Source organism: Pezoporus flaviventris, unplaced genomic scaffold (genome assembly GCF_033815535.1).
Source record: "Pezoporus flaviventris isolate CSIRO_AGI_PZ_B2104156 unplaced genomic scaffold, CSIRO_AGI_Pfla_v1 ptg000078l, whole genome shotgun sequence".
NCBI lineage: Eukaryota > Metazoa > Chordata > Aves > Psittaciformes > Psittacidae > Pezoporus > Pezoporus flaviventris.
This window is the reverse complement of record NW_026892626.1, coordinates 13,392,639-13,407,828: the sequence shown is the minus strand read 5'-3', so window position 1 is coordinate 13,407,828 and position 15,190 is coordinate 13,392,639. Positions and strand designations below refer to the sequence as shown.

The following is a 15,190-nucleotide window of genomic DNA, read 5'->3' as shown; positions in this document are numbered from 1 at the left end:
GCAGAAAGATTTTGAAACCACCAGCTAGGGAAACCTCTGTTCAGTTTACAGTGGAGCTGATCTTGACTGCTCAGCACCCAAAATTCCATCAATAAACAAGTTTTTAACTGGTATCACAGTAGCTGATTGAATGCTTTTGACACCCAGCAGTATTTCCCCATGTGGAAAGCTAGGCCAAGAGAGTGAACTTTCAGCGGCCACTCAGCTCCTCTCCCTAATTCTGTTACCCATATGGGCAGGGCAGACTTTGAACAACATAGTGGTTTGGTTTCTTTTGTGCCTTTTTCACTTCCCCTCCCAGTTCTCTCTTCACTTGATTTCTGAAGAAATTAAATGCTAGAATTTACATCGAATTTCTGTTCTGATGAGGTCTGAAATACATCATTAAGTTAGTATTATATAAAACATGTACTTGACAATGGCCCTGCTAACTGAAAAGCCCTGAAGGTATTTATGTGTAGGTTTATTAATACTTGGTTTCTTAGCACAAGTTATCCTGTACAGAGAGCAGGTTTGCCATCTAAACACTGTATAGTTAGAAATCACCCTTAGAAGATTTGGGGGTTTGGTTTGATTCACTGCTCATTTCATGCTCTAATGTTAATTCAGACTCAAAGGGAAAAGATGTTTACTTGTTCTTCAAAGCAACAAAACAGGCTTAACAAACTTGATCTTCAGAGATAACCACCACCCCTTTTCAAAAAAGGGGCATCTCAAATTTACTACAGAACTGGGTGTTTATTTTTTTTTTAACCTGGCTACTATTTCAACAGCTTGATTTTTAGTTACCCATCTCTTCAAAATAAAATATGAAAAACAAACGACCAACCCAATTTATTTAGAAATATTCTACATACTTATCACAGCAGAACTTCAAACTACAGGACAGACTAGGGGTGGGTGGAGGACAGTAACTCCCTCTCATTTTTTCACTCATGTTTAACAGCACTCCACTTCTCATATATTCTTCTCCTTTATGAAACTTTCACATACAACTGGATCAGGAAAAGACATGCTAATAGAATATTTTTGAAATTTAAAACCACAAAAACTTAGGAGCGAGCCCGAGAGGTAGACACAGTATTCAGCTCCAGTTTAAACACTCCAGATTTTCAATTTTGGCACCGCAGATCTGTCTGGACTCAGATTCAGGTAACCTTTTAGTATCAGCTTTATTGTAAGCATTACTGGGCTGAAACTCAGAGCCTTTTTTCCTTCTTCAGAAGCCCACAAACATCTATGGGATGTACAGTGAAAGAATAAGAGCATGCAGTTACACTAAAAAAAAAAAAGTAATAAGAATAAATTTATAAGACAACCTAAAGGCAATTAAAGAGAAGCACAGATTTCAGCTAGAATTCAAGCAGATGTGCCTCAACTTAAAAGCTAATTTCCACGTTCCTGTGGAAGAGACACATTTACTTGCTTTTGCGGGGGCGGGTGGGAATGAGACTGCACCACTGCCTCTTAGGCCAGTTTATCTGAAAAATCACTTTCAGAATCAGACAGCCTCTACTAAACCCTAGTACAGCTGCAGCAAACTTCCTGGCTTTCATGGAAGGTGATGAGATGCTCTAATAGTGACTTAGGCACAGAAGCATCACAGGGGAGGAGATGCAGCACCAAACACACACTGTATATACACTACAAGCACCCTACAAATACATCTTTTGGATTACACAGACTTCCACAAACATTATTTATGCATTTCCTCACAAATACCTTTTATGAGAAAGGAAGCAATAAATTGCCATTTCACAAACAATACCCTGGCAGAGTAGAAATATTCCCCAGGAAGTCTGTTACAGAAGAAGAAAGTTTAAAAGACAGCATGTCTTTTTCTTTTTTAACATTACAAAGGGTAACACCCCCCCCCCCCCCCCCCCAACATTTAAAGTCTGAGAGCTGCTGGCAGTACTACTTCAAGTGGAACCTATTCTATCCTTACCTTTTAAAGCAAGTAGATGAAATTTAAGTCATGATGATTTAAGATACTAATGCCACAACAGCTAAGCAGAGCACTGGGCAAATTATTAATAACAATGAAAGTGGCTTATGCAACTCTATCAGTTCCTGAAAGCAAGCCAGTTTTTACTTCTAATTTTGTTTTTGGCTTCTACTATTACCTCAAATAACCAATAAAATTATTATTTTCTTTAAAGCCAAATTCCCAAGTAAATATACTCCACGAAGAATGTTTCCACATACCCAACTAACTACTGGTTTAAACAGGCTGAAGAGCAAAGAGCTCCAAGCTAAATCACTGTTTTATTAACACAGTCTTAAAACATTAGTATTCATTTAAAACAACTACACAAGAGCAAATAAACAGAAGAAATACAAGTGATAAAATTCACATTTTAAGCTAGATGTTACCACTGACACACGCTGTCAAATGCAGGTGCCCAACTGCAATGCTAATAACAAAAGGAGGTTCTTCACAGAGCAGCAGCACTGCATATTCACAGTAAGTAGCCCTTCGCACGGTTTTGGGAAGGGAGGTTGACAGCAGCCAGCTATACATCCAGCTGCGGTGAAGGAGTAAATACGCCTGCTCATTGTTCACACTCGCACACAGCACCCGAAGCACCGCACGGCAGCACCCCGAGTCACTTCGAAGCCGGGAGCTTCCCGTCCGCCCGCCCCACGACTCGGCCAATACAGGGGTTTCGCGCACGTTCCCACCGGGCCCCTGCCCGAGGCCTCCCGGCCAGGCTCCGCAGACCGAAGCACAGGCGGGGAGCTCCCGGCCGAGGCCTCAGGCCCAGCGGGACGGTTGGCGATGGAGGCGCGGCCGGTTCTCGGCGCCAAGGGCTGCACCGGGGAGGGAGGGGAAGGAGGATTGGGGGCGGAGGTTACCGTGGTTCCGCGATGGCGGCGCGAGCTCCGTGCGCGGCCCGGCGGACAGGACACGCCGTTCCATGCAACACCGCAGGATCCCAAAATGGCTTCCCGGCCCCAACAAAGCCCAACGGATCTGACCCGGCCTCCCGGAGCCTTCCTCGTCACTCGGCCGCAAAGCCCGGACGCACGGGCGGCTTAACCAGCCGGTTACCCTGCGGGGAGGCCGGGCCGCGGAGGCGGACCCGGCGCGCTGTAACGGCCGGGCGCCGGTGGCCAGGGGAGGCACGGTTTACCTACCGGTTGCCTCGCCTTCACCTGCCCCAAAACCACCAGTTTAGAAATCAACTGACAAAATCAAACCCAAACCACTCTCTTCATGACTAACTCCTACACCCGAACGCCCAAAATGTCCCCAACTCCTAAAATCACCAACCCACAGCCCGATGCAGTAGCACAGATTTAAAGACACATACATGCTGCATTTACTAATGTACAAACGTAAAAAGCTTGCTAAGCCTGTCCATAAAGCCCTTCATGCAGAACACTTACACTCAACACCCAGTCACTTCCGTGATATTAGGATGAAAATTAGCAAACAGTAACACACCCACATAGGGGAATTAAACATTATTGTTAACCTGGGAATTCTACAGAAGCAAGAACCTACAATAGCTGCAAAGCACTAAGATTTTTTTTTAATAAGATTTCACTTCCTTTTTGTGTAATGTTAAACTGTAGACAGTGGGATAGAGGGAGTACTGCATAACCTTCCTTTCCTGCAATGTGTTACAAACAATTCCTCTTTTTAATAATTAATAAGATAAGGCAAACCAAATACTTTCTATTCTCAGTAGACTTCTTTCCAGAAAGCTTCTGGTGGCTGTCAGAAAATAGGTGCTGCCCCCAAACAGTTTTGTGTTTCACACTTCTAACCCCCGTGGTTATCGAAGGGTGCCCAAACACAATCATGCCAGGAACACCGCTCCATCATCTCTAAACAAGCACACCACTTAAAGAAAAATAGTAATTGTATTTTGCAGTAAACCCAGGGGCAATCACTTGCTCAGGGAGTGATGCCAAACCCCGCCTGTTTAACAACACATTCCCCAAACAGAAACTGCACCGACAGCAGCTGCCCCGAGGGGGCAACAGGGGGACAGCGCAGGCAGGGCTGGCACTGCCCAGCACCAAGTAGCACTACCGCTTGCGGGACGTTACCTTCGGGCTCCGGCCCAGCAGCTGCAGCGAGCGCAGGCACTGCGGCACAGCTTATCACGTCTTTCTAAATCAGAGCGGAAAGCTGCAGGTTACGGTGACTTGTGACAAGAAGACGCTCCAAGCGCTAGGCCAACAGGCACCCGACCGGGAAGACAGCGGAGGTTTGTTTCTCTCCTTCCAGCCGACCCGAACAGCTTTGGGCCCCGAGGTCAACGCCTGACCCAGCAACTCCAGCCCGTTCGCCAACGCGACGCCTCCCCTGCCCCGCTGCCCGAGCGGGATGCAGACCGGCACACAGCGCCTGCCGCGACCGGCCCTCACACTCACTGCGGGCCGAGGCGGGAGCGGGCGGCAGCTGCCACCGACCAGCGAGTGGCGGTTAAAAACGGCGGCGGGGTGCGAGGGGGCGGCAACGGCCGGAACGGCTCCGGCGCCGAGCTTCTCGCCCGCCCCGCCCTGAGGCAAGGCAGGGAAAACGCGGCCTGAGCCCGAAGGGGAAAGGGAGAGCCCCGCCTGCCACAGCGCGGGCACGGAGAGGCTTCCCCTCGCGGGAGGCAGTGAAAGAGGGACGACCGCGGGCACGCCAGACCGGCGCTGCCGGTGCCCGGGTTAGTGGTTACCTGTCGCCGCTGAGCTGAGCTGAGCCGAGCCGAGCCGAGCCGAGCCGAGCCGAGCCGAGCCCCCACGGACCGCAGCTACCGCGACCGAGATTCCCTCGGCCAAGGCCACCCGAAGCCTCCGCCTTGCCCCGCCCGCACGGCGCGTGCCGGCAGCGCCCCCCCCCCCCCCCCCCCCCCCGCTCTGCGCGAGCGCACGCCCCGCCCACCAGTAACCGGCCCTCGCGCGGGCCGGGGCACCCCGTCTGTCACCGCCGCCAGCCCAGGCCCCGGCCCGCGGCGCCTCTCCCCCTGTCCCTGCATAAAATGGAGCTTGGGCCCCCTTTGAAGGGGTGTGAGAGGTGAGGACATGACCGTTACCGCTGAGCCTTGCTTTGCTCGGCTCCTCGTGACTTCCCTCCCCCAGTATTTCTCGCTGTTTTCTTCCACTCTGCCTTTTTTTTGTGTGTGTGTGTGTGTGTGTTTGTGTTTCTTGCCACTCTTCTCTAAGACCTCACAACACGCTTATTGCTGTGATTTGCCAATGCCGGGCTATGGAGACAGCTGGGCAGCTGCTGCGGGGAGCAGAGATGCCGCTGGCCTGCTTTCAGCAGAGGGGTCCTGGTGTGAAACAAGCCCCATCGTACAACTGTTTGGGGAACACACACAAACAGGTTGGATTTGAAGTCTCTGTCTCAGCCACGCTTCCTTAAGCCCTCAGTTAAACTGGGCCCACAGCTCTTTGGTGCACGTTGCAATGCTGTGTGCAGCAGGCGAGGATGGCTCAAGCGGCAGTGAACAGGAACAGGGAGCGTGTCACTTCAGAAAGGCTCAACATTGTTATTTTTGTGCGTGCAGGAGAAATCACAGACTGGTTTGGCCGGGAAGGGACCTCAAAGCTCATCTTGTGCCAACCCCATGCCGTGGGCAGGGACACCTTCCACTAACCAGGTTGCTTCAAGCCCCGTCCAACCTGGCCTTGAACATTGGCAGGCATGTGACAGCCACAGCTTCTCTGGGCACCCTGTGCCAGTGGCTCAGCACCCTCACAGGGAAGAACTTCCTTATATCTCATCCAAATGGCTCAGCTTGTTGGGAACAACTGAGTAATAAATACATGATTATCAAATAAATATGCTCTGTGTACTAGTTTGGGTACAGAAGGGTAAAAGCTGCTAATCCTTAAGGAACAGAAAAAGATGCAAAATAATGGCAGTAAGACCTTAGCTGATGTCTGTGTAGCACTGATTTTAGGTTAAATTTTTAGTTTGTTTTAAAAGATCTTTGCTGCAGCTATGGGAAAGCTTTAAGATGCTGCAGCCAAGGTTGCGCTGACCCCAGCAGCTCTTGGCAACCAGCACAAGGTTTGGTGAGACACACAGCCCCTCACCAGGCTGGGTGCTCTGCAGAAGACCAAATCACCTCACTTTTCTGACCACCCCTTCCCTTTCTGCACTTGTGCCTCACCTGTTTTCTTCTCTTTATATTAGATGCTGTTTAAGGGCTTAAGACAGGGCAAAATCACTTCTTAGTTTAAATCTCCCTGACATTCGTTGGTAGTGTGAGGCCAGGAGCACTCCTCAACAAGGGCAGGCTGCACTGTGCCCTGGCAGGATGAGGCATGTCGCTCACCCCAGGCATTGCTCCAGCTTCTGGGGCTGCTCTGACTTGTCCTGAGCAGTTGTTTTTCCATCCAAACCAGGCTAAGAGGCTGGCTTACACTCAGCTTTCCCTCCACTTCTCAGCTATGAGGAGCAATAGAGCCTTTGGCTTCTAGGATTTAAGGGAAACTTGGCTGGATGTCCCAGATTTGTTAAAAGAAGCTGGTACAAGTGGTGAGTCAACTTTTCCATGTTTCAAAAGAAACAGCTCTGAAGCAAAAAATTCCTCCAAAGTTTTGAGGTGTCCAACGACAAGCTCTGAACGTTAAGTGGCCTTACTTAGTTTAATTGGCTAAGCTGAAGTCTGTAGAAAAAATGATCAGTAAGAATAAAAAGTGATCATATTTAAAAGGTTTCAGTTTTAACTGTAGAGGGCAGGTAGGAAAAAAAAGCCTTTTTAGCTGACACTAGGTATAGGGAAACTGCAGTACAAGGCTCAACTAATCCAAGATTCACATTTCTGTAGTCCCTTCCCTTCTCTTCCCTTCCCACCATATTAGTGCTTCAATCTCCTCCCCTTGCTGAGCAAGGTGGATGCTGAAGAGTTGTTCCTTAGTGTGAGGAAGTGTGGTGACCTTTATGTCCAAAGCTGGGGAGGTGATCATATACATGCATTAGTATGAAAATCACCTAAAATACCTGGAAATCTGATTTCTTGCTCATTAAAGTTTCTTGCCATCTGTTTCACGCTATGGTTAAACTCATCAGGCCCTTTTCTCTACACCCTCACTGCCATCAGCCAAAGGTGCTGCATACAGAGCAATTAGGCGATCAGTTACAAGGGGGCTGTGAAGCACTTCAATTCAATTCTGCCACTATAGATCCAGCCACCGTCCTGACTTACAGGGGATTTCAGACGTTAACGAGAAAAGCCGATTACATACGAGGCAGCCCGACAGAGCAGCCGGTCTCCTCCCCGCTCTCATCTGCTGCTTCATCTCAGTCCCTGCTGCTCACGAGCTTCCCTGAAAGACTGATCTCAGTAAATGTATGCAAGCTTGTTAACTGGAATTTTTGTTGATCCTTTGGCTGCATTATAATGAAGATTTTTTCACTTTATTTTTGTTCCTCTCTTTTCGAAACATGATTAGAACTTCGTGGGAAGGGCTGAGGCACAGAGCAGTCCTCCGTATCCTCCAGCACCAGCACTGACCCATTCTTTTAGCCAAAGCTGCTCACCTGCCTCCGTGTGATCTAACACAGATGCTGCAAATTAAATAGAAACTTGGCTTCTTTTGAATCAGGTGTTGACTTCCACAGGCCCAGATGTTCCATTCTATCTGGGGCAATGCTCTAGCCAGGAGACTTCCTCTGACTGAGATAAAGCCTTTGCAATAACCCAACAGAACTCTAATCTGACCTATATATATACATATATATGACTATGGCTATTACAATATAACAACTTAAATACAGTAAATCAAATAGTAAATATAAATAACAACTATTCTGGTTATATTATAATAGTACGGTTTTATGGCACTGTAGTCTAGTGTATAGTATATAGTATGGCTTTAGTAAAACTACTGTATATTATGGTGCATAATATATAGCATAGTAAAACTTCACTAAAACAGTATTTTAGTATAACTTTATACTAGTGTATAGAGTATTGTATAATATAGTATTGTATAATATAGTATATAATAAAAATTTACTATAACAGCTTTAGTATAACTATATGATAGTGTATAGAATAGTATACAGTATAGTATATATACTATATATAGCATATATAGTATAGTAAAACTATATTTTTACTGTAGTATAGTAAAAACCATAAAAGTAAAAAAGTATATATAAAACTAGTCAAACTGTAGTTTCATTAAGAGTATATTATACTATAGAATAGTATATAATGTAGTATCTAACTAAAAACTTTGGCAACACTTCACTAAAACTACAGTTTAGTAAAGATTTACTACAATTATACTATATACTCTACTATAACTTCCAGTGGTAATTGGATAGCTGTGATACTATAATATATACTGTAATATAAAGTTCCATATGTAGAAATCAGATTAGATTCGAGTTCTGATGGGTGATTGTATTTTCTGAGACCTCTCCAGGTGTAGCTGGAGGGCAGTCTCTGGGGAACAGACTGCATGTGCAAGCACAGTGCAAAGCACTGTGTGTGCCTTGCGGCACCTTCACTGGCAGTTCAGGTCACCCAGTGCGCTGCTTGGAGCCCTAGAACCAAGACTGACAGCAGACTCCCTGAAGGGAGGCTGTAGGGACCCGTATGGATCAGGGGTGGATGGATCAGGGAACATACTCAACCTCCCACCCGTCTCTCCTGAAAACGCTTTCTGGTGTCTCTCAAAGCCCAGGTGCCTCATTTGACAGTACTCTCTCTTCGTGTAGTTGATTCTATTTAAGGTAGCCAACAAATATTCAAAGATTCTATATTCAGTTAGACAAATGCACGCACTTACCAAAAACTGTGTTACTGAGAATCCAAGTCCCAGGAGCCTCCACAACAGGTCTTCTAGCTTACAAGGACGAAGACAGCAGCCCATCTGTTCGTCACAGGAAGGGCAGGGCTAAAGCCTGCTTATCTCAAAAGTCTGAAAGTTTGCGATAACAGTTTTGCCTCCCCAAAATTGTCCATGCTTAAAAGTTAAAAAATGAGTGTGATCCTAGTACATTTATGCAATGAATGCAAATAAAATGTAGTACATAAAATGGCTAATATAGCAAAATAGAAAAAGAAAAATGATTGTGTTCCCACTGATGCTGTAAAAGGTTGAAGCTGAGAAAAAAGGAATTTAAACTCAAGCTCACACCATTCACGGGAGACTCAACCATAATACTTCTTCATAAAGGGATTTGAGAAATTTGGGTTATAGAGGTTGAATACAGTAAAGTATAAGCAGGGTCAGCATATAATTGAAGTCTTATGTCCAGAACACTTTCTGATAAAAGGACATAGTGGCAGATACCTTGTTTGTCACAGATGCATAAACAAAGGCAGGTTGCTGTTTAATGTGCCTCCAAAAGGACTATTAGAATATTCAGTTCCTGGCTCTGAAGAAACGAGCTGGTTTGTTGGATGATGCGGAGATTTTTCTTTGGGAGGCATCCCACACAGACTGTTCTGACAGATAACAAAATGCTCAACACAGGCAGAAGAAAATTTCCCAGCCTGCTGAAGATACCAGGCTTGCTGAATACTTCAGCTCTTACTATTTGTGCATGTCCTGATGTACCAGCTTTAGAACATCTTGAACAACTTTGACTAAATTTCACTTCACTGAAGAAGGTTCTCTTCTCTAATCCCACATATGAAGCTGGGTTTTTAAATGTCTCTCCTTTAGATCACAAAGGTGATGAAAAGCACTTGCACAACATTTGCACTGCGACTATCTGGAGGCTGCAGTCAGTGGTAAAGAACCTGAATTCTGCCAACACAGGAAGCTAAAAGTGGACTTTCAAGGGAACTTTACAGTGAGAACTGAGCTTGTGTTCCTGAACTGAAACTTTAGGTTGCACTGGAATAACCTGCTTCTTTGCAGTGCTTTGAAACTATTTTTTTTTAGAACAGTGTTGAATGAAGACTCTAAGGGCTCTGCTAGGGTAGTTATGTAGCCCATTTCCAGTCTAATTAAATTGGCTTCTTAATAATTGATTAGACTAGGGAGACAATTTCATGGAATCCCAGAACAGGCTGTGATAACACTAAATATGATTCCGTGTGATTCCAGAGCCTGGAAGAGCCCTCTAGAGATTGTGAAGTCCAAATCCCTGACCAAGCAGAGTCGGGTAGAACAGGTTTCCCAGGAGTGTGTTAAGTCAGGTTTTGAGTATCTCCAAGGCTGGAGACTCCACAACCGTTTCACTCCATTTAAGGTCTTTTAGGGATTTTTATTTTACCCACATTGTGCTTTCTAAGAATTTCAGCGGGCTCTCACACTACAGTTAATAGTTTTTAGCCAACTAAAATGCTGCTCAATACAGGCATGTTTATATTTTGGCTTTTCACGAAAAGACTACATTTGATCTAAAATGAGTATCCTATTCTACAGGAATGCAAAATAGCTTTTGGATCCATGAGAAACTACTCAATTATTCCGTATCAGTATTATTACCATTTTTAGATAGTATTTTGTGGAGAAGTGGCCATGAGTTCGCATGACTTTGCTTTTAAGGTAGGAGTAAGATTGTCTTGTTTATCTAATCTCTCTCAGATGTTTCTTTGAGAATGCAGGTAGGTATTGCTGTAAACAGATCATGGTTTGGTTAACAATTGTCACAAGTCTGAAAAAGTAGTTAGCTCTGAAGGATGAAGAAATGTGAGGACTTCCTACAGGATATAGACAAGAATCTAAGTGCTCGCTTTATTACACAGCTGAGAATATAAGACACTACAAATGTCTCTTAGAAATACATATCAAGCTTTAGCCTAGTGTTGCAGAATTTAATTTCAAAGTAATATGCAAATGTTGCTTGCTTTCCAAGGCACAATGGTATAAACACAAAAATGGCAGATGCAATATTTAATACAAAAATACAAGTACTGTTAATCTAAACAACAAAACAGCACATTTCCTCCCATGTATAAACCTTAATTTAAAAAAGGTTAGCTATATTCGCAGTCATGAAATGTTGTCTGCGCGCGGCGGCCATTCGCGCTCCTCTGTCCGTTTCCCGAATGGCTGCAGCCTTCTGTGCTGTGGTTGTCTCGCTGACAATTAGAGCACCACACAGCCCTTCTGCAGTTGCGTTTCGTATGTCCTTCGTCACCACATCGGAAACAACAAGGCGGCTTCCCTCCACGTCTTTGTTGGGCTGGCACTGTATTGCTGGATCGGAGAGGACCCAGCGCTGCAAAGGCCTGTATCTGTGCCTGAGCTGCCTCCTTCTGTGCTTGAGCTATCTCTCTTCCTATTGCTTTAACAGTTTCTACAAGTAGTGCTTGAGTTCCTACTGCCACCCTGCTCATGCGTGCTAACATAAGTTCTATGGTGGCATCTGCGGGTAGGGTAACTAAGATACTTTTTGTATAGACATTGCTATTTTCCATGACACGCTGGTGCAACGGCGGACCCTTCATGTATTCTGGAGTATCCACTGTGCTGATGGCTGCAGTTACTCTATCCACAAAATCAGCAAATGGTTCATCTTTCCCTTGTTTAATGGACATGTACGAGGGGGTAGGGGGTGCCGTGCGCACCCTCTGAATGGCTTCCCTGGCAGTACGCATGGATTCCAGGCAAACATCTGGCCCCATTTGTACTTGAATGTCTGTAGTAGCAAACCGCCCAGTTCCCATCAGTTGTTCCGTTGTGACACCAAACAGCGGGTCATGCTGACCTCTGGGCAGATTAGATGATCCATCACAGAGCTGCTGCCAATGTGCCTGCCACAATAACTGCTGCGCTTGTGTCATGGTCATCCTAATTACTCCCTTAATGTCTTCAGGGCATAAAACCGTACCGCTCCATATATAACCTAACATCTGTTTAGTGGGCTCACCATGCAATCCTGGCTCATTCGCCGTACTCCGTAACTGAGTTAAGAATTTCCAGTCTAGCACATAATGGTTCCCTGTGCTCCTCCCAGTCCGTCTGGTTCATACCTGACCGGAAAGGCTCGCAGTTCCTCCAAATCTCCTGCTAGCGCATAGTCTCCATTTTCTACTGCCTGCTTCACAATGGCTCCCCAATCAATCCGGGGCCGAGGCACCACCCTCTTCCTTTCAGCTTCCCGACATTCATCGCGCCTATCCCTTCTATTATACTTCCTCTGTCCTTTTCAAAATCCCTACTTTCGGAATCCCTCTGCTTTTCACTTCCTCTGTCCTTTTCAAAATCCCTACTTTCAAAATCCCTCTGCTTTTCAAAACTCAACTGCGGTGGCGGGGGAGCAGCGAGTTACACCTCCTCCGCTGCACCTTCTGATGAAGAAGGAGGGGGGGAAAAGGAAGGTGTGTGGGGGAAAACCCTGTGCTCCAAGCACAGGGAGTGCCCCGTGAGTTGGGGAAAACAAGTAGTAATCTTCCCCCGGCTTCAACCGACCCAGGACATCTCTCCCTAGTTTCTCCGTTGCTACAGCGGCAATTTTCTTTTCCACCTTGTATTTTTTTATACAATTTATTACTTCTCTCCATGGCTTACCAAGTTTCTTTGCCGTTTTATCATCATTAAGCATTGAGTCAAATAGTTCATCACCAAACTTTCGCCACTCACTCTCCTCAAAAACTGTATTAGGATCTACAAAGAATCCCTTAGCCTTCCCTACAGCCACTAGACCTGCTAGCTGCTTTAGAGTCTCAGGCCTAATTCCCCGCTTTTCTAAAAAGCGCTGTAATAAATCAAGGGCTACCTCTCGATCCATTTTCTTCAGCTGGCCTGTTCCCCGTTCCGGATCGTCCTCTTCTGGATCGTCCTGTAACCACAGTCTCTGGATCGTCCGTCACTGGATCGTCCCCCCGTGCAGCTGTATCTGGCTTGCCCCAGCGGCGGACTCCTTTCAGTCAGTCCAAGCACCCGGGTCAGACACACCATGGCAGTGGTACTGCTCCGCGCTCCCCGGCCGCTGCCACCGGTGCCGCTCACACTTGCTGTTCCCGGCTTCTAGTCCCAATTATCGGGGTCCCTGTTCGGGCGCCATTTGCCGACGGTGAGGAGAAGCAAGCCATGACAACCCAACATGAGTGATAAGCAAGCTTCTGCTTTATTCATGTTGCACATCGCTTATATCCTCATCGTGTTAATTATGTCTACTAGTCACAACAGCACTGGTTAGTTCTAAACGGTTTCATTTACTTTCTCCTCCCACATCCAGTTTCTGGTTTCAAGGATCTTCCTCATTACATCAACCGCAACTCAGTTCCTCAGTACTTTCTCCAGAGCTCAAGGACAGCGTATCCTTCAGCTTAAGTCACGTACATGTGAGGCCTACACTTTGCTTTGCTCGCACAAGGCCGACAAGGATCCATGGCCTTGCTCTTGGAGCCATTCTGCAACAATGAAATGCCAATAAAAACTATTCCTTTAGTGACACCTACTCAGAATACGTCCCTGTTATACCAGCATAGTAAGTATGGGTGTAACATGTACAAATTTTGCTGCATTATGCAAGAGAAGTTTGTTTTTTTGCTGATAAAACTGCAAACTAACTCTGCAAAATTGGATTTTATCGGGAGTTTGAAATGCTCCCTGAAAGACTGAGTCCTCACTGAATTACACTAGTAACTTTGACATTAGACTATTACTTTGTTAAATAAATTATCTCAATTATAAATATGGTCAAATTTCTGAAAAACACTCTCCTTTAAACGTTGCATTTGAAAAACTTCCAGTGCAGAATAAATTTAAACACTGTTTTATTGATAGCAAATACAAAGAACTGTTCAAACAGTGAAGAACACAGAATCTGAATTTTAAATGAGCCAATAGCAAAATTACAAAGAAAAAACCCAACCTATATATTGCTTGGCCTTTCTCAGGCAAATGAAAATACAGAAGTAATCCAGATCATACAGATTTCACATACAGTTCATGAAAAAGAATTTCAGCATCGATTCATAAAGCTGACTCTTTGGCTGACTGAATGTGATGGAGCAGCTGATTACAATAGGCAGGTGTCTGATGCTTATGTGCAACTGCTTCAATTTCTTTCACGAGCAGTCCTGGATATAAACTGCTTCCTTCCTTTAAAACTTCTGTAAAACAAAAATATGTTGGGGGTTGGAACTAGATGATCTTAAGGTCCTTTTCAACCCTAACCATTCTATGACTTTATGTTTTATAAATCATTAGCTGATCTCAGTTTCTAAGTTCTCTCAGAGTAGCTGAAACCTAACCTGGAAATTGTTCTACAATTCATGAAGTCATGACAACCCGATTCCTCCCTCATTCGCTGAGGTCTGTATTTTAACATTTAGGTACCTGAATACAGACCGATATACTAATAAATTCCAAAGAATTCATCAAGCAAGCGAGGATACGGTCACTCCCTGCCATGGTTTGTGTCTGTGCTCCATATCCTGTTTACCACCTATAAAGTCTTCTGATACATCAGCTGCACTGATATTCCCCCCCCCGGTGAGTGCTAGATAAAACATTACATTCTGCATCCAGCTAAAAGGTCTCAGCTCATACTTACTGAAACCCAAAGGAAAGCTTCCAGCCTCTTAGGATTAGCCTCTAGTTGTATGTGCCGCTTTCATATGACACTTGAAAGCATAATGTAAAAAGTGCTGTTGAAAATATGTATGACTGAAAGTCTTACCTAGGACAGCATTTTGGATATTTTGATCTGGATCATCAAGATGTATCAACAGTTCTTGGTACAGAAACTCAATATGACCTTCCATTGCAGATTTCACATCACTGTCCTTTAAGCATTTAAACCAATTCGTTAAGGTGTGAGCAGCTGCCAGTCGTACATCAGATGAAGCATCATCCAGACGCTTTAAAACTTCTGAAAAGGAATATATGCACAACCAAATAGCACTGTGAACAACAAAGTCATCTTCTGCATTTGAATATTTTGTCATCACTGAAATTACTGTTGGTAAATCGTGGTTTAAACCCAGCCGGTAACTCACGCTTAAGCCACGACAACGTAGTGCGTTGCTCCTAAAAGCACACAGTGCATTTTTATTGAATTGTTATGGTGACAAAAACATTAAAAGAAATTCACAGAACTATTTAGATTAGTTGAACATTCTCTACCACTCTTTCTAACAAGGTGCTATGGTTATTAATGCATTGCAGAAGTACAGAGTATGTATTTCCATGCTCTATCAAGCACGGCATTTCTATCATATACTACTGTTCAGTGAATAACTGCATTGCAGACTATTTGAATATGCAAGATGCAAAGATACACTTTGACAATTGCCTGATTGTGTGTTTCTCC

The 15,190-nt window shown here is 45.0% G+C and overlaps 2 protein-coding genes across 2 annotated transcripts in view; both read right to left on the bottom strand.

The window, feature by feature from the left end:
* The window catches only part of SUN1 (Sad1 and UNC84 domain containing 1), a 37,981-nt gene extending 29,140 nt beyond the window's left edge, over positions 1-8,841 (bottom strand). The window contains exon 1 of the mRNA XM_061473269.1: positions 8,758-8,841. The gene's annotated coding sequence lies outside the window, so the exon portion shown is untranslated. The remainder of the gene's footprint in view (positions 1-8,757) is intronic.
* Positions 8,842-13,634: 4,793 nt separating this feature from the next.
* The window catches only part of DNAAF5 (dynein axonemal assembly factor 5), a 28,576-nt gene continuing 27,020 nt past the window's right edge, over positions 13,635-15,190 (bottom strand). Inside the window, exons 12-13 of the mRNA XM_061474192.1 lie at positions 14,558-14,749; positions 13,635-13,988 (exon numbers count right to left, since the gene is read on the bottom strand). Of these exons, the coding sequence (XP_061330176.1) occupies positions 13,849-13,988; positions 14,558-14,749 (332 nt within the window). The 3' untranslated portion in view covers positions 13,635-13,848. The remainder of the gene's footprint in view (positions 13,989-14,557; positions 14,750-15,190) is intronic.